Source organism: Camelus dromedarius, chromosome 10 (assembly GCF_036321535.1).
Source record: "Camelus dromedarius isolate mCamDro1 chromosome 10, mCamDro1.pat, whole genome shotgun sequence".
Taxonomy (NCBI): Eukaryota; Metazoa; Chordata; class Mammalia; order Artiodactyla; family Camelidae; genus Camelus; species Camelus dromedarius.
Window position 1 is genome coordinate 52,001,953 of NC_087445.1, and position 18,316 is coordinate 52,020,268.

The 18,316-nt window shown below is 42.6% G+C and overlaps 1 protein-coding gene and 1 non-coding gene across 5 annotated transcripts; one reads left to right on the plus strand and one right to left on the minus strand.

Annotated features, from left to right (window-relative positions):
* Nucleotides 1-3: 3 nt before the first annotated feature.
* PGAP4 (post-GPI attachment to proteins GalNAc transferase 4) lies at nucleotides 4-16,978 on the minus strand. Of its 4 annotated transcripts, none has more exons than XM_010977440.3 (2): nucleotides 16,754-16,978; nucleotides 4-7,196 (listed from the first exon to the last, which is right to left on the minus strand). In XM_010977440.3, the coding sequence occupies exon 2, from the start codon at nucleotides 7,117-7,119 to the stop codon at nucleotides 5,908-5,910; it is 1,212 nt and encodes a 403-aa protein (XP_010975742.1). In that variant the 5' UTR covers nucleotides 7,120-7,196; nucleotides 16,754-16,978; the 3' UTR covers nucleotides 4-5,907. The 4 variants fall into 4 exon arrangements, with proteins under 4 accessions (XP_010975742.1, XP_010975744.1, XP_010975743.1 ...); XM_010977442.3 differs by having other exon boundaries at nucleotides 16,359-16,978; XM_010977441.3 differs by lacking the exon at nucleotides 16,754-16,978 and adding an exon at nucleotides 16,089-16,332.
* On the plus strand, nucleotides 14,609-14,713 carry LOC116152823 (U6 spliceosomal RNA). Its single transcript, XR_004136528.1, has one exon. It is a non-coding gene; the product is annotated as a U6 spliceosomal RNA (small nuclear RNA).
* Nucleotides 16,979-18,316: the final 1,338 nt, after the last annotated feature.

Sequence of the window (18,316 nt, forward strand, 5' to 3'; positions counted from 1 at the left end):
AAGTATTGCTAATATGACTTAGGCATTTATTCAGATGGGGATAAAATGCTAAATTTAGATTTACTTTGCTTGACATAATTCCTTGCAGAAAATACATGAACTATAATTTTGAATGAGACACATACCATTTTTTTTTATAACTTTTAAAATGTGGTTGCTTTTTCTTTTTCTTGTTTAAAAGAGTATTCTACATGTACACTGCAGGAACAAGATTTAATCCTACCTCTCCTTTATCATAAACCTCACTGGAGGGGGAGCCAGAGGGAAGCCAAGCTGCTTTTGCTGAACCCCAGCTCATTATGGATTCTGGATGTATATGTACTGGGGCTGGAAAAAGGATATGGTTGAGAAGGACAAGAGGATTTGCCTAAACATGTTGCTACAAAGAAATCTACACACACTGGTTGATTTGTGTTTCAAAAGTATGGGCTACTGACCTGTACAAGCAACCAAGGTCCCCGGGTCAGAGTGGTGCCAGGGTTTACATTTTTCCTGGATAAAAACAAACTGGGGTGGAGTACATTGTCTAACAAGTTGCCAAGGCATGAATTTTGCAGAGGACTCAACTCGCTCACGTTTAAACAAAGCTACAGAACACAAAGGACGCCCAAGTCATGTACCAGAAAAATGATCCTTAAAGAGAGTTTCCTGTCCCTCCCACCCAGCCTCTGGAAAGGTTTACTTCTCTAACCTGGGTTTGTGCTAAGTCATATAACGTTTTGCCAAAGGCCACCCCTATCACCCAGAGCTACACAGTAAGACTAAAACCCTCCCTCCACTTACTGACAGAACTTGAGAAAGGTTCATTGGGAGAAGGTGGTGATCTTTCCTTCATTCTCTTTCCAGCCTCTTGCCTAAAAGTCCTTGAATAAGCTGCGGAGCCACCAGGGGTGGTGTTCACGTCTAGATGGCTCCTGTTGGCAACACCAGGAAGATGCAGCAGTTGAATCCTGAAGGAGGAAACCCAGCCCTCCCATGAGAATAACACACAGGGGACCCCCCCCCACCCCCAACACACACACACAACCCCCAACACACACACTGGAAACAAAACCCTAGCAACAAAGAAAAAGTAGCTGTGTGGTGGTGTAAAAAGTTCCTTTTTGCACTTGCCATTCCCTTTGTCTGGAATGCACATAAAAATTTCTTTTTACAGGTGTAAAAATTGTACACTGTAACCAACCCTCACTACCTGGATCTCTCTTTGCTCCTCTCCTAATTTTCTTCCCTAGTCCCATTTCTCTTCTTTCAGTATCCTTTGTTGTAGGTACTTCCACTGTGGATCCCTCTGCTCTTTTTCTCCCCTCCTTCCCTCCCTCCCTTCCTCCCTCCTTCCTTCCTTCTTTCCTTCCCCCCATTACTCCCATCTCTCTCTCTCTCTCTCATTTCCTACTATGTGTCAGGTATTGCTCTAGGTTCTAGGGATAGATTGAATGAAACCTAGAAGACCCCCGATATTGTAGAGCTTATATTCTATAGGTGGGGGTGGGGGGAGAATGGAGGGGGAAAAAACAAAATAGTAAATAGAAGAATTTCAAGGAATAACAAGAGATCTGAAGGAAATCAAACTGGGTAATGTGATAGATGACCTGGGAATTGGGAAAGGGAAATACTGCTTTAGATGGGATGGAAAGTCTGTTGGGGGGGGGGTAGATTTAATATTTAATTGAGATCTAAATTATAGGAAAGATTCTGTTAAAAGAAAAGCATTCCAGACAGAATGACAGTGCAAAGTCATTCTGCAGTGAGAATCAGTGTAACAAGTCCAAGGAAGTGAAAGAAATCAGGTGTGGTTAGAGCTTGGAGAACAAGGGTGGGAATGGTAAGACATGAGTCAGAGAGGTTTGCAGTGCCAGGTCACATCTGCCCTGCAGGTAATGTAGGGATTTGGATTTTATTCTAAATGCAACAGGAAGCCAGGTCCTAGCAGAGTGATGAATTATTTATCTAGAACACTGACTATCCATTGTTTAGTTCCTTTGTATTCTCCATAGGCTGGTCATATAAAGACTTCATGGCAGTGGAGAAGACATAAAGGATTTATTACATAAGGGAGTTTGGGACACACATATGACAAATGTGAGACCCTCTACATCACTCTACATCTCTGTCCTCTTTTTCCGTCTCTCTGAGTTACTCCATTCCTACGTACTTGTGCATACTTACACATACTTACCCGTTTATTGTTTCTTTTTTTGATAAATTCATCATTTGCCTTTGGATTTGCATCTGTTTTTACCCCCCAATTGTTAATATAGATGCTTTAAAAAAAATCACTCATCTGTGTTTCTGTGTAGGTAGTTAGAAAAAAGATTAAGCAAATCTGTTAAATTTTAAACCAAAACTTCCCAATCACCACAGAGTGATGGATGACTCACAACAATGTTGCAATCCAAGTACTGGAACGACTTAGAAGCCACAGTACATCTCCATTGCAGTTATATTAAGTACTTTAAAATTAAATTTCCAATCACCTTTGATGTAGTCCCAAAGGCTTTCCAAACAAAATCCAACCTAAAAAACCAGTGCCAGTTAATGAGTGTTCTCAGCAAATTCATTGTAGTTGGGATAAAATTATTCAAGTATTCATGTGACTTAAAATTACCCAATTTTATATATGTTACTATAATTCATAGTGCATTATAGTGTATATAAAATCCCACAATAATCAACTCCAATTGGAATGCCTCAACCCAAATTAAATTGCCAATTAAATAAATCCTCCCAAATGAGGAATGTATCCAAGGTAAATTAAATTAATCCTATCATATTCATCCCATTTGTATTCTCCAGTTGCTCTATGATAGTCTCAACGTTTTTTTTTTCTCTAAAAAAGAATGCAAAGTTCTTCCATTTAAGAAATACAACAAAATCAGTTATGAATTTTTAAGCAAACATCCCATACTTTTGGATGGCTACCTCGAGACTCCAAAATAGTGTTAGTGTGTGTGGGTTCAATACTATTGGCCACATCAGAAAAACCTATCCATTTAAAACAAGGGAGAAGGACAAAAGTCTTCTCAGGATGCCTCAGTGGAACGGGTGCATTTATTTGAACTGATATGTCTATGCGAATACACTCAGTCACAATAGGGAGCTTCTTAGGCCTGAAGAATAATAATGAGAAATAATTTAAATTTTGAAAGGTAAGCAGAACTGTTAGAGACCTTCACCCTCTTGGTAACCTATGTCCGTTAATATCAAAAGGGGACTTTAGTTTTCCCCTTGCCCCCTTGTTTGGGATCAAACGAGAGGCTTCAGCTTTGGTGTAAAGCTGTCAGCTGTCCTAATCCAGGACAACATACACAATTTGGACTCTAGGAATGAGGGACAAAGGGGAGGGAGAACTAGAAGTGGATAGGGATGAAAGTGGGTAGGATTTCTGCTTCTGCAGAAAATGTCCAAGGATGGCAGGCTCTAGTTAAGATCAATGAGGGAAGATGTCTTAGTATGTAGGCAGAGAAATTAGACAAGGCAAAGACAATCTTAGCCACCCAGAATGAAGGAATCAGGGGAAGGATGTCTACGTGCAGCAGACAACTGAATTAGAAAGAGCAGAACTGGAAACCAACAATGATTCCAATTTGGGGCTAGGCTAGCTTAGATGTCCTATCATTAGACACATTTTCACAAGGAGATCCAATCATTAACGCAACAAACTCTAGTAAGCTCTAGGTTGGGGGTGTTTCCATTCTCAAACATGGGGCTGGACCAATTACTGGGAGAGGAGGAATGAAGAGGTGGTATCTGAACATCTCAATGTCATCTAGTAGCTCTGATCAGTTTGGACATTCCTGGGAGCACACATAACAGCTCACTATAACAACACAACACACACTGACACCTGTTTGTTCCCCAAGACCAACATGATAGTGAGTTTTTACCATCTTAGCTTACAGAGACATTATTTAGTCCAGGTGACAATCAGATTTCACAAAAGAGAATTTGACTACATAGATATTTATAAAATGAATATGGTTAGGAAAAAAGTGCTAGGGCTGGAAGTCAGAAAAGAGCTACGTTCCAGCCCTCTCTGCCGCTTTTCAGCGGTATGAACCTGTGAAATCCTTTAACATCTCTGGACCTCAGTTTTTTCATCTATATAGAGTGGTGAACTCCTGTAGATTCCCTCAGTGTTTTCGAGCAGATCCCAAGATGGAAGCTCACTGTGGAAGCTTAAAAACAAATGGAAGACGTGGCACTGAAACGAAGCGGACAACTGCTTCAACTCTAATCATCCATCCTGATAAAGGGACTTGTTGGCCACTAATTTGATAAGTATTATCAAATGACATTTATTTGTAACTTTTGAGAAGAGTAATTTTCAGACACTAGTCTTGGAATAAGCTCAAGAAGAGTCTCAAGTCATTTCCAGTTTGAATGAACAATTCTTATCTGGGGCTTGGTTGGAGGTGGGGCTACCTGAAACTGCACTGCTTATCCTTCTGAAGTCACAGTGAAAAGTAGCCTTTCTTCTAGCAGTGTTTGCTCTGGAACAGCTGCTCTGTAGGTGTCAGCCCTACGCCCTTTAAATAATATCACTATTTTTATCCAAAATACACTTGCATTTTATATGCTTATTACAGGAAAGAAGGAACTAATATTTTCCAAGTGCCCTCTATGAGCTAAGCTAGGTGTTTTACATATATTCTGTCACTTCATCCCCAAGGCAATAAACAGCAAGGTCCCACTGTATAGCACAGGGAATTATATTCAATACCTTGTAATAGCCTAAAATGAAAAAGAATATGAAAAGGAATATACATGTATATATATATGTATAACTGAATCACTATGCCATACACCAGAAATTAACACAACATTGTAAACCAACTATATACTTCAATAAAAAATTTTTTAAATAAACTACTAAAATAAATCCTCAAGGAAACTTTAAAAGGTAGATATCACTGTCCTCATTTTACAGGTGAAAAAACTGAGACTCAGAGTGCTTGTGACTTGCCCAAGTTCACATCACTAGGACACGACAGAGATCTGAAATAAAAATTCAGGTCTTCTGACTTCACAGTCCATGCTATTTCTTTATAACATCATGCTACATAGACTAAAAAAGAAATGAGGGTGAATGGTTAGCCAGCAAAGTTAGGGAAAAGGATATGCTATTAGTAAAGAGCTCATTCATTCTATATCATTCTCCAATGTCCAATTTTCAAAGAATCAGAATATGATAGAAGTCTTCAATATTAAATCACCACTAAACACACAAGCAATCTGATTGATGATCTAGAAGGTGCTTCCAGATCTTGCTGTGCCTTAAAGTTCTCACTAACAAAACTGATTATTAGTGCACCACAGATGTGTGGAAAAGAAAACGCCAGGTAACAGAAGCCAGGTCACCTGCCTCCAAGATTCCAGGCCCTACACGGCTTTTATTACACCAGGTCAAGGAAACAAATACAATCTATCAACATGGTCCTGCCTCTTGAGACATATATTCTAAACATACATCCATTCTCATTCCCAGTGAGAAAGAAGTCACTGCAAAAGAATCTCACCTTTCGCCAAATTCTCCCTTAAAATCCTAAACCAGTCATATCACTGTGCACAAAATTTTTGGCAGTCACAAGCTCTATCACAGAAGCAGAGCGAAAAATAATTGGAGAATATAACTGGTATTTAAATTTCCCTCATTGGGTGGGTTGGACTGCATGAGGCAGTGTGGCTGTGTGGAGGGAGAGAGGTCTGGACCCCCAGTGAACAGTTTGCTCCTGCCAGTGAGTTACCAAAGCCGCAATTCTTGACTTGTATGTTCCTCAGCCATTCCAGTGCCTATATCCCTAGCAACCTTAAACAATGAAATTTCTGCAAGCAACCGTGTCCAAATAAAGAGCGCAATAGTTGAATCTCCAAGAAGTGGCCAATTTCAGAAAGGCACTTCTTGGCAGGCTAGAGCAGACTGGGGTGAAAGTTGTACCGGAGGCTGGAGAAGAGCCCGATGTGTTTCACGAGGTTGGGCTCCACCACATAGGCCCGCTCCCCTTTGGCCCTCAACAGTGAGTACAGTGCCATGTCCTTGCCGAAGCCCTTGTGACAGTACACCTGAGACAGGTAGGTGAGGGTCCGGCGGGCCGCGGGGGCAGGGAAGAGCATGGCCGGGGTGCAACACTGCGAAGCAGGGACCACGCTGTACAGGGAAGGACTCAGCCGCCGCAGCTCCAGGAAATAGTGCCGGCCCACCAGCTCAACCAGACCCATGCTATACAGGGAGAAGAAGAGCATGACGGGCCAGCTAAACCCCGGCCGGCTGGCAAAACGCATGTATACCCAGGTTAGTAAGGGCCCCAGCAGCATGCCGACACCGACCCACTCCAGGATCCGCATGGGCTCCGGGTTGATGTAGTGTTGGAGCCTCTCGGGGTGATAGAGCTTTAGATAAAGGGCATCTCTGAGGTGTGGCTCCGAGAACCGAGCCCGCAGAAGATGCTCCAAGACTGGGAAGATCTGCTCTTCTGGGACGGCGTCGTCTTCCACCATCAGGACGTAGTCTGGGTTGTAGGTCTGCAGGGAGGATTCCAGGCAATAGACATAGTCCTGCTTCTCTTTCTCAAATGAGTTGGTCGAAGGGTCGTCACCGTAGTCATCCTCAGTGCCCTCATAGCGGTTGGCCACAGGGACGTACTTGGACAGCAGCTTGGCATCGAAGTGGCTCACGCTCCGCTCCACGTTGCACAGGAAGAGCTGGTGCCCCTCGCACTGGGGGCCGCACTGCTGAAGTAGCCGGTGGAACTGAGACACCACCTGCAGGACGTAGTGGAAGCCAGGTTGCCTGTCCACAGTGATGATGGTGATGACCAGCCAGGGGCGGGGCGTGGCCTGCCAGACAATGGGCACTGAGCCATTGGCAGAGGGCAGCTCCTCAAAGTAGTGGAGGGCAGCTTCACCCTCTTTCAAGCTTTGCTGCAGGAACTCTTGGCTCATTTGGTTCAGATGCCAGTGGCGCAGGTAGAAGTAGGAGTGCAGGAGCCGGTGACAGGCCAGGGGGGCCAGCAAGCCAAAAGTCACCACCGTTAAGATGAAGAGCTGGACAGCAGTGCTGCCCCAGGAGAGCCGCCTCAGCCTCCGGAGGAGCATGGCAGCTGGAGAGGTTGAAGTGCTCATGAGGTCAACTTCTGGTCAGGTCTGGTCCCAAGAACAAATCATCCTGGATCACAGGCCAAAATCAGTGCAAGTCAAACCTAGAGAGAGAGGAAGTGAAGAATGGTACAGGCTTTAAAAAAAAATCCAGGCATCGAACTCAGCATATATCAAACCAGAAATTCTAATTCTAGGCTGTGTAGTTACGAGAGACAAGTATTTTCTGCAGTATACGCTTCTCTGGTTATCTGTTAATGATCTCTGGGATTCTTTTATCATTTCTATGACTAATGAAACCTTGGTGCATCCAACCAAGTCCCGGCACCCACAGATGCTTAGTTAATGTGTACAATGTGCCAGAAAAATCACCAGGCAGGCTAGCAAAATCATTATTTCAATTCAGCAGCTACATTGACATGGGTTCTTAAAACGGATGCAAAAAAGCAAGGCTTGAAACAAAGGAAATACACGTTTAAAGTAAGTTCCAACGTTAAGTGCATCCTAAGTGCTTGCTGACTGACTGTGCATAATAATTTCTGAAAACTCTGTCTTTTCTCTGCGTTTCCCAAACAAGAAAGGACTATCCAGGACTCCCTAAAACATCTTTGTCAAGAACTTCAATTCTTATTTCTCTAACTTCATGCAACTATACTTAAAATTGCATATTAATTTAATCCTAATTGCTCTTTTTTTTTTTTTTTTAACAGAACTACCATGGGAACCAGTGAGAAAGAAGATCTCCCCTCACATGCGAGTGAACTCTAGCGCGCAGACTTTGGGAGGGGAGGAAATATCTGAAGGAAAATCCATGAGCAGCTTTTCAGTGAGAGGGAAAGGAGAGGCAGAGATGAAGATGAAAGAGAAAGCTGCCGCCAGCCTGGTTCAGAAAGGAACGTAGCATGACGTGCTCTCTCAGAGTACAGGCCTGAGGCCAGACATGTGCTGGTGTGATTCTCATCTTGACCACTCACTTGGTGGAAGGTCACTATTCCTCTCCACACCTTGGACTCCTTACCTCTAAAAAGGAGTTTTAGTTTATCTATCTCATGGAGTTACTATGAAGATTAAATGTGCTACAGAGCAAAATAATACAGAGTAAAGATGCCATTAAAATATATCCATATGTACAAACTTAAGTAATATTGTAGGAGTATGACAGTCTAAGGATCTGAGGGAAAACAGACTTGCACCCAAAAACAGAATGAAAAGGACAAAGCCAGCATAACACCAGTAAGCTCAATGCAAAACTAAAAGGTGTCTATGGAATAAAAGGTAAAACTCTTAGCTCAGAAGCATAACAAAGCTTGCACATCCTGGGAAGAGAGCTGCCCAGGTACCTGTTGTTGTGGTGCAGGCTGTCTAGTGCCCTCATCTCATGTTCTCCCCTTCTTGGGCACAGAGAAAGACCACATCTCCTAGCTTGCTTTCCTCCAGGTGGGGTTATGTGCCTAGGGACTGCCAGTAAAACGTGAGCCAAGTGACAGGTATGACTTTTGGACCAAAGTGGCTGGGAGTACATGTGCCTTCTCAACGTCCTCTTTCTCCATCTGCTAGTTGAATGGAGGGCCGTGGTGGATCTAGAGGAGGGAGGAGCCACCTGACGGCAGGAGCCTGGGTCCCTGAGTGACTACAGGGAACGGGGGTCCCTCCCACTGCTCAGCTCTCAGCACTCGCCCAACTTAGAATAGGCCATGTTGTGAGCAGAACAGAAACCCCTGTATCTAGCCAGGAATGATGAGCCTCCCCTGCCCATGAGAGTTGTGTAGAATACCACACCCCTCTACAGGATGATGACATAGCAATTCAAGAAAGGAAAGTCTCATTTCAGCAACAGAAACAGATTATATTGTGAGATCCCAGAGGTGAGAAAGACTATTCTCACCAGCACTAATAAGAGATCTGGATGGTACTAAAGCAGGAGATAAGCAGGGAGAGGTTTGAATAGCATCCAACTCCAGGTTTGCTGGAGTACTGCATACTGGCTGCATCACCCCGTTATCTGTTCAAGTCACTGGAGTTCATAAATCATGTGGTTGTACATCCACATGGTCTCACCAGTTCCACATCACCACTAGTGGAAGCCAAGTGCTGAAACTGGATTGAGTTCACACTCGGCCTTAGTGGGTCTTGGGAATGGAGTCATTCGGGTCGCTTCCTGCTCACGCTGTTTTCTCTGTCCTTGACATTACCCAAGAGAGCTGTGCCTACTCAGAAGGAACAAAATACAGTCAACAAGATAAGGCATGCAGCTCTGAAAATGCCAGGCACATGCTAAGTGCTATGATAACAATGTGGTTATGATGATAATGCAGAGCTCAGTGAGTGGTGTGAAACTGCCATCCACCCTCCTTCAATACCCTCTTCCAGTGAGTCTTTTTGTAAAACAAGGATGTGATACTCTTTAGTCCAGATAAGTCCAGATAATGCTCAGGGAGCACACATGTGTACCTGTGCACACACAGACAATTATGTAAGAATATAAATCTGATCACGTCACTCTCTGCTTAAAACCCTTCTTTATCTTCTCATTGCTCTTTTAATAAACTCTAAATTTCTTATCGTGGTCCAAAGGGCCCTTTATGATCTGGACCCTGCCTTCCTCTGTCATCTTGTTCTACTACCCCCTTTTCTCTGCATCTTCTAGACAAGAAGTTGGCAATATTTTTCTGTAAAGGGCTAGATAGCAAATATTTTAGACTTTATGGACCACATACTGTCTCTGTTGCATATTCCTCTTAGACCATCTCTTTTTTAAAACTCTTTAAAAATGTAAGAACTATTTTTAGTAAAAATGTAAAAACTATTTTTAGTGCTCCAGCCACATCACAACAGGCTGCAGACCAAATCTGGCTTGCAGTCCATAGTTTACCAACCCCTGCTCTAGGCTAGCACTGTCCAGCAAAAATATAATGCAAGCCACGTATGTAATTTAAAATTTTCTAGCAGCCATAATAAAAAGTAAAAAGAAACAGATGAAATTAATTTTAATAATATATTTTAATGCAACACATCAAAACTATTACTTCAACATGAAACTAATATAAAAAATTATTAATGAGGCATCTTACATTTTTTCATACTAACTCTTTGAAATCCAGCTCCCATAGGACCAAGCTGTTCCCTCAGGGCTGGCAGACATTGGGCCTGCAGGCAGTCTTGAGTTGACCTGAAAGCTGTTTGACTTTGAGGTCTTTGAGCTGTAAACTGTTTAAGTTGTTGGAAAATTATTCTTTTACTCTAGGAAAAAACCATTGAGAAATGAGATCCCAGTTATTTAAATATTTTGAGGGCACCTCCCCCAACAGGGACTCCAGCCAATTTTATGTTTAACAACCACAGTTGGTTGGTCTTTGATTTTAATTCTAGGGAACTTTCAGGACTTTCTGAATTAATGATTTTCATCCTAGCCTGGGCCTGGCTTTCACTGACAAGCACATGAACTAGCTGACATGCCAGAGAAGCCAGGTTGATAAATTGAATGACTATATTAAATTCCTCACCAAATCTGTGAGGATCTTTGGTACTTTGGCAAAATCTTTGACCGTGGCTTGAAGTTCAGCTTTAGTCCAGGGAAAATAAGAAATTAAGGGGTTAGCCTCTGCATCCTCAGAAGGCTTAATTTTAAAAGGACAGTTTCTGGTAAATTCAGAGGAAAAGGGAGTAGGTAGAATTTCAGAGAAAAAAAAAAGGGAATTTTATATTATCAGGCTTGGGCAATTACTAGGCAACTTCATCGAGCAATTCTTAGGGCTCTTCCAATATTGAGGATACACATGAAAATCTGATACACCTGTTTGTGGTTAGTATGACCAATTTCATATTGTTTTTAAAGAAAACCTAGTCTTCCTTCAGATGTTGATTCACTGGACAACTTTTAATTTTATTTATTTATTTCTTTTTTGTGGAGGGGAGGAAATTAGGTTTTTATTTACTTTACTTTACTTTTAGAGGAGGTACTGGGGATTGAGCCCAGGACCTTGTGCACGCTAAGCACACCCTACTTGAGCCACCTGAGCTATATCCCCCCCGCCCCCAACCCGGCGCCTGGAAAACTTTTACCTCTGTTGATTCATGGGCTGAACCAGGACTTTCCCCTTCTAGTAATGTAGGAGCCCTCCAAATACCTTGGCCAAAAGCGTTGCTCTTGGACTTTCTAAACCTCAGATCCACCTTTTAGAATTCATAAACTCTTACACTTTGAGGTAGTCACAGGACACTCAATGAACTTGCCTCCTGCTTCTTTTGACCCACAACTATTAAAGGGAGAGATACTCCAATACTGCAATGGCCTAATTGTGTCTATTAAAAATATCCATGTGTGGTAGAACAGTCTTTTCACAACACACTCTTGAAAGATGAAGACCTTAAGCATCACTTCTTGCAACCTGGAGATTTCATCTACTGAAAAAGTCACCTCCAGAAAGACTCTCTTCAACCTTGCTGGAAATGCCCTTATCAGGTACTGCTAACAAACACTTGTGCTGCCAAACTCCAAGGAAAAGACTCTTGGATACATGTGACACACCTAAAGAGAGACAAAGCCCTGACTGGACCTAAACATCATCTGGTGACCTGAAAGTAAAGATTTCCCAGAATTGAAGCAGATGACATCTGATGAGACAGCTTTCCCAAGATATCCAGGCCAGGCCTGTTGGAAGTTTGTTGACAAATTCTTGATAATGACACAATGCTTCAGATGATCTCTAACGTCTATGATCTTCAAAACATATGGACTTTAAATGAAAAGTGCCTTAGAGTTCTTCCTCTTACCACTCCTTGTTACTCACATGTGATCTCAGTAGATTTCTAATCTATTCCCTCCAACATGAGACACTATACCCAGGGAAGGTCTTTCCTGACACTAAAGAACAAAAAGCCTCTGAAAGTAGAAAATCTGAAACTTAATCAGTGATGTTTTCAGAGAAATACCTTGGTCAAAAGAGGAAATGTTAAAAATTAATAAACAGAAAACTCAAAAATTAAATAGAGTTTGGACACTGGAATGGGGAGCTCTCAGTCCCTGTGATGACAGCAGAGCCCAATAACAACAATAACCAAAGACTCCTTTACTGGCAGGGACGCAGCCAATGAACAGTCATGGAACTTTGTTTACTATATAGCCCTCCCAACTTCCTTTTCCCCTCCATAAAAGTGCTAGTCTTCCCTTGGTGTGTGGGGACTTATACATGGCTGGCCATGGTTGCAGACTCTGAACTGGAATTCTCTGCTGATCCCAAATAAATCCATCTTTGCTGGAGAAATAACTAGCATTCTGTTTGTTTCAGGTAAACAACCCAACCAGAAATAATTTTTTTCCTCAAGTGCTGGGGCGCTTTACATGAACTTTCATCCCAGGACATTCATTAGTCATTTTCTACTTTAGACTATATCTATTTATAGCTGCCACTTATTAAGTTCCTACTACATATCCAACTTCTGTACTAGACTCTCACAAATATTTCATCTGACCAAAAAAGCAACTCTAAAATAGTAATGGAACAAATCTCATTTAAATGAAGAAAAAGAAAAAAAAAAAAAAGCTACCAAGCTGAAAGCAGGAAATTCAAACACATGAAAAATTTCAAAGCCCATGTCTTTTCCATGATGCCTGCTGCCTTCCATGGTTTATCTTTGGTAGCTCTCACAGACCCAGTATAGTATTCTATTCATGGAAAAGGTTTAATGTTTGTTAAGCATATAAATGACCTCTATGGGCCTCAATTCCTCACCTATAAATTTGGGAGTATCAAAGAGCCTGGTTAGATAATGTGTAGAGATCAACTTACTTGTAAATGCTTGCTGGGCACTGTTCTAAGCATCTCATCTATCCTCATAAGAAACCTATGAGAAGTACTATTATTAAGCCCATTTTATACCTGGAAAAAAAAAATGCTAAGGTACAATTAACTTGCACCCAAGGTTAATAAAGCTTTAAATGGGTGGCAAAACTTGAAATCCAGGCAGACTGGTTCCAGAACTCATGTTCTCAACCAATATGTAATATTGTCTCTGCACAAATTGGGAACCCAAGAAAATCAGCTAAAAAAACCATTAGAAGTGGTAAGAGACTTTCAGAATGCATTTGATAAAAGAATCAATATGCAAAAATTATATATATCATATACACTATATATGTATATGTATGTGTATATATATATTATATATATAAACTGCTTTCATTTAATCAATTACTAAATTAATCAATGGGATAAAAGATCCTACTCAAAACAGGAAAAAAAGAAACTGAAAATGTCTAGAATAAATTTAAGAAATATGTGGAATATACACACATATAAAATTCTACTGAAGGACATTTTTAAAGGCGAAAAAATGGATAAAAAACATTTTCCCAAGCGAAAAGCCACACTAATGAAAGAGGAGATAGAGGTCTCTTTCTCCAAAATTAACCTCTATATTTAACATAATGTCAACTCAATTTACAAGAGGGAGTGGGCCAGTTCAACAAATGGGCACTTTCATATAAATTGGTGCAACCTTTGGAGTGGAAGTTGGGACAGTATCTATAAAAATTTTATATGTGCATCCGCTTTGACGTAGAAATTCTACTATTAGGAATCTACCCTGCAAAAATACCAACACATGCTACCAAACATGGACAAGGAATGTTCACAGCAGTTTTGTTTATAAGTAAGAAAGAAAGGGAGAAAGAGGTGGAGAGGAATAGAGGGCAGGGCAAGGCAGGGAGGATAGACAAACTGCAGGGAAAGGAAATGGCCAGCAATAGTGAACAGATGTTTAGATAATTATACAAGGGGATGATATGGAGACATTAAAAAGAAAAAGAAAGTTCTAAATATACTGACATTTAAAAAGTCTTAGCTAGGGGGGAGGCAGCTAAGCTCAGTGCTTTTCTACCATGCATGAGGGTTCAATCCCCAGTGCCACCATTAAATAAATAAATAAATAAACCTGATTACCTCCCCCCACAAAAACAATTTAAAAATAATAATTTGAAAAAAAAAATAAAGTCTTAGTTAGATCTCTGCTATGGACTGAATGTTTGTGTTCCTCCCAAATTCATATATTAAAATCCAAATCCCCAGTGTGATGGTATTTCAACATAGGTTCTTTAGGAGATATTTAGGTCATGCTGGTGGAACTCTCATTCTGGGATTAGTGCCCTTATTAGAAGGGGCAGAAGAGAGCTTGCTTCCTCTCTCTCTGCTCTGCGGGTGAAAACACATCAAGAAGGCAGCCATCTGTAAACCAGGAAGAGGGCCCCTTACCAGAACCCAATTATGCTGACACCCTGATCTCAGACTTCCAGCCTCCAGAACCGTGAGAAATAAATGTTTCTGCTACTTAAGCCACCCCATCTATGGTAATTTGTTATACTGAACAAAGCAGATTGAAAAATTCTCTAAGGGAAAAACACAAACTATGTCCAAACATGATTTTGTTTCTTTTGTTGGAGCAGGGAGAGGCTGGTTAATTTAACCAAAATATCCTAAAGATCATCTGGAATTAGTATTAGTAAAAATTGCTAGGAAATCCTCACCTTGCTGGGCCCTATACTAAAACTAGAAGGATAAATTGAAGATTAGCATGGATCCTGTGCAAAGATGACATCAATTATATAGTGCTCCATAGTTTTTTATTGTGATGGTGGTTATATTTGTCAGAATTCATTGAAATATATATTCAAATGGTATATTTTATTGCATGTAAACTATACCTCAATAAAACTGATTTTTTTAAAAAGCCAGGAAGATGATACTGGGTAATAAGAGAGATATTAAGCTTGTTATAAAACGTTGGTAATTAATATAACATGGCACTGGCACCAAAATGTACTAATAGATACATGATAAAGTCTACAGATACAAATATATAATAATTCAATATATCATAATAGTAGCAGTCTAAATCAGGCGTAAAAATGGACTTAATAGCTTTGCAGAAACTGGCTAATCATTTAGGAAAAGTAATTAGCTCTCGACTTTACAACTTAAACTAGAATAAATTCCACATTACAATTTGTAAACAAAAGCTTAAAAGTACCTGAAGAAAATACAGGAGAATATTTACATAAACTTGGGTTAAGAAAGGCCTTTCTCAGCAAGATCCTTAAGCAGAAACCATAAAGAAAAAGAATAGATTTGAATGGCCAAAGATGAAAAACTGACAAAAATATTAAGCACATTCGGAGAGATTTTGCAACACAGATAACAGGATTACTACTTTAATGTGTAATGTATAAAGAGTGCTTAAAAATCAGGAACAGAAAGACACTTCAACTGAAAAAGGGGTAAAAGAATTAATAGTCAACAAATGCAAAAGGCCAATACACAGAGAAAAAAAGCTGATTTCCCCTGGGTAATCAGACATTCAAATTAAAACAAGATACTATTTTTGTCCACGCTGTTGGGTTAAATGTGCGCATACAGAGAAATTTTTAAGAAGATATCCAGAGAATTTCAACAATCTTAAAGAAGTTTTAAGTTATCTTTACTTTCTCCTTTATATTTTTGTTTCCTGGATGTTCTGTAATAACTTTATCCTTAAAAAAAATTCTAATTAATAATGTTAGACAAACATGGTTTTCTCTTCTCACCTCCTAAAGCACCTGGTGCAGTGCACTCTAGAAAAAAGCCAATTCCCCTTACAAGGTTTAGCTCCCTATGGGAAATGCGCGCTTTCACGCCGGCACACACACCTGTAGGTTTTTACTAAAGGTCCGCATAGTGAGATCATCATTGGAGAGGCCCTTTTGTCCCCTCACCCTCGGAGAGCAAGGGGCGATCAGAGGATGCCAGGGTCACACTCACCTGGCAAGAGTTCTTGCCTGCGACACTACGGGCGCAGTGCAGCACTGACAACGTTTGCGCCCAGAGGCCAGGGAGAGACGAGCCGAGGTGGTCCTAGCTACCCCTTGTGGAAAGAGAACGACAGCGGAGTACCAGAGACCCGGATCTAGTGTCTGCCATTGACCTTGGGCAGTCCCCGACGCGCTCGGGCCTCAGTTTCCCCACCTGTAGGCGGAAGCTAACGGTCTCGATCGCCGCGTTGGCTCCCTTTGGCTGGTCTGTCCAAGAGCTGGGAGGGACGCCTTCCTCTGCCCGGTTTCCCTTCCTCGATCTCGGGGCTGCGAGGTCACCCGCAGAAACCCAACGCCGCAGCAGCACGCTGGCGCGCCCCGAGGGGCGGACGCGCCGCAGATCGTCGCCGCGAGTGAGCGGCCATTAGGCGGTCTGCCCTGAGGCTGCTCAGCCCCGTCAGGCTGGACAGGAGCGGGGTCTTACCTGGACTGGCACACACCCGGCTCGCGCCTTTCTGTCGGCCTCGCCGCGCCACTCAAGCGGGCGAGTGATAGGGAGGCGCCTTCGCTGCGACATTCAATCACCCCTGCGCGGATGCCAGCCCTGGCCGCACGGGGAACGCCTTTCTGGGGTCCCCGCAGTCGTCCGGCAGGAAGCAGCCAGCGCCACAAGCGGAGCAGCAGCGAAGCCTGCCGGCCCAGAGCGCACCGCTGGGGACGCAGTGCCTCCCAAGACTGCGCCAGCCCCTTCAGCTGCTTTCCGTGTGCCAGCCACGGCAACCCTAATCCTTGTCTCCTAGCTCTGAGGACATCTCTGGGGTGGGCGCTCTAGTCACGATGCCAAAAAAGCTGGACAGATATTGCGCGGCGGAAACCTACCCAGTGAGGGCGGTCATCTCGGTTTCCTGCGCACGCAGAAGGCGTCTGCTGGTGTCGCCTAGGCTGTCTTGATCATCTTCTATGGAGGATCCATAGCCGGTCCCTGAGGCCCGTTTCAGCCGGGTTTGGGTGCGCGGGGAAGCCTCACCTCCTCCCACGGCGCAGCTCCTGCGCGAGGTCCCCTAGCTCTGGCAGGCCATGTGACCTGCGAGTTGCCGACCGACCGCAGCCCCAAAGCCAGCTTGGGGGAAAAAGGACGGCAAAAGGCGCCAACTGATGGGCAGAGAGGGGAAAGCAGGTTCAGGGCAAAAGAAATTGAAATGCTGGAAGAATTAGGTCTCTGCACTGTTCACAGCCCCAGCTGGCCATCAAGCGTGTTCTCTGCTGGAGAGATTTGTTTTTGCAATAATAAAAATAATAGCGGACACTACTTCCACCCCCAATCCCCACCGTGCCACGCCTTGTGCCAAGCGCCTTATGAATATTCCTCTCACTTCACTCCTGTACATTAGAGATTATCATATCCATTTGCAAATGACAATAGAATATTTGAGAAAATAATGTGCCAAGTGCAATCCTTACTCCAAAAGTCAAAACGTAAACATTAATTAAAAATCAGAAAGGTCTGCTTTAACGAGATCACCTAGCCAGGTATGGGATTTAGGTCTGTGGCTCTTTCCATTTACCTGTCTGTCAGCTTCTTCCAGGAGTGGCTTTGGTGGTTCACTTGAGTCCCAAGCAATACTGAGACAGGAGGGAAGGGGGCAGGGCAGAGCCACTCAAGGAATGATAGCAATTTAACACCAAAATGGTGAAAGATTCAACTCCCAGATGGCCTTGAGGATTAAGTTGGCTGGAGGTTTGACTTCTAGCAGACCTTGAGCTTCATTACATACTCATTATAACAGCATGATAAATAACATGCCTGTAGGCACCATGACAGTCCCAAGACTAACTGCAAAATGCCAAAGAAGGGCTGTGGCCCAATTCCTGGGAATTCCAGCCTGTTTCCCAGGGCAGTTGGAATGGTCCCACCTGTAGGCGTGTGAAGCTACGGAGCCCATAAAAACTGGCAACACCATCCCTGTCGGCCCTTTTTCACTCCTTCCTCTTCAGAGACAGCCTGCAGTCTGTCTGTGGAATGTGTACCTACTTTTACTTGAACCTGAGCACCCAGTTCCCACACTTCTTTTCTTGCCTTTCTCTTGACTTACACTCTATGCAGTATGTATCTCTCTAAATAAATCTTTTATTCAACTGTGGCTCGCACTTGGATTCTTTCCTGCACGAAGCCAAGGACACACACCTGGTGGGGCACATTCCAGGAGCACAACCGAGGCCTGGAACATGGCCCTCCTCACGCCCCACATCCGTTTTCCTGCACCAATACCACCCCCAACCCTTAATTTTGGCAGACAGATAATATACTCTTCTTACAGATGGAAAAATTGAGGTTTGGCCAAAGGAATGATCTTGTCCAAGTGAAAAGCTGGTCAACTAGTCTACTAGTTAATAGTGGAGTGGTTATTTTCTGGGCCCTGTGCAAAACATAATTTACATTAT

Bases quoted from the DNA above. Each gene is read 5' to 3' on its own strand.
- PGAP4 (XM_010977440.3), bottom strand. From the start codon at position 7,119: ATGAGCACTTCAACCTCTCCAGCTGCCATGCTCCTCCGGAGGCTGAGG.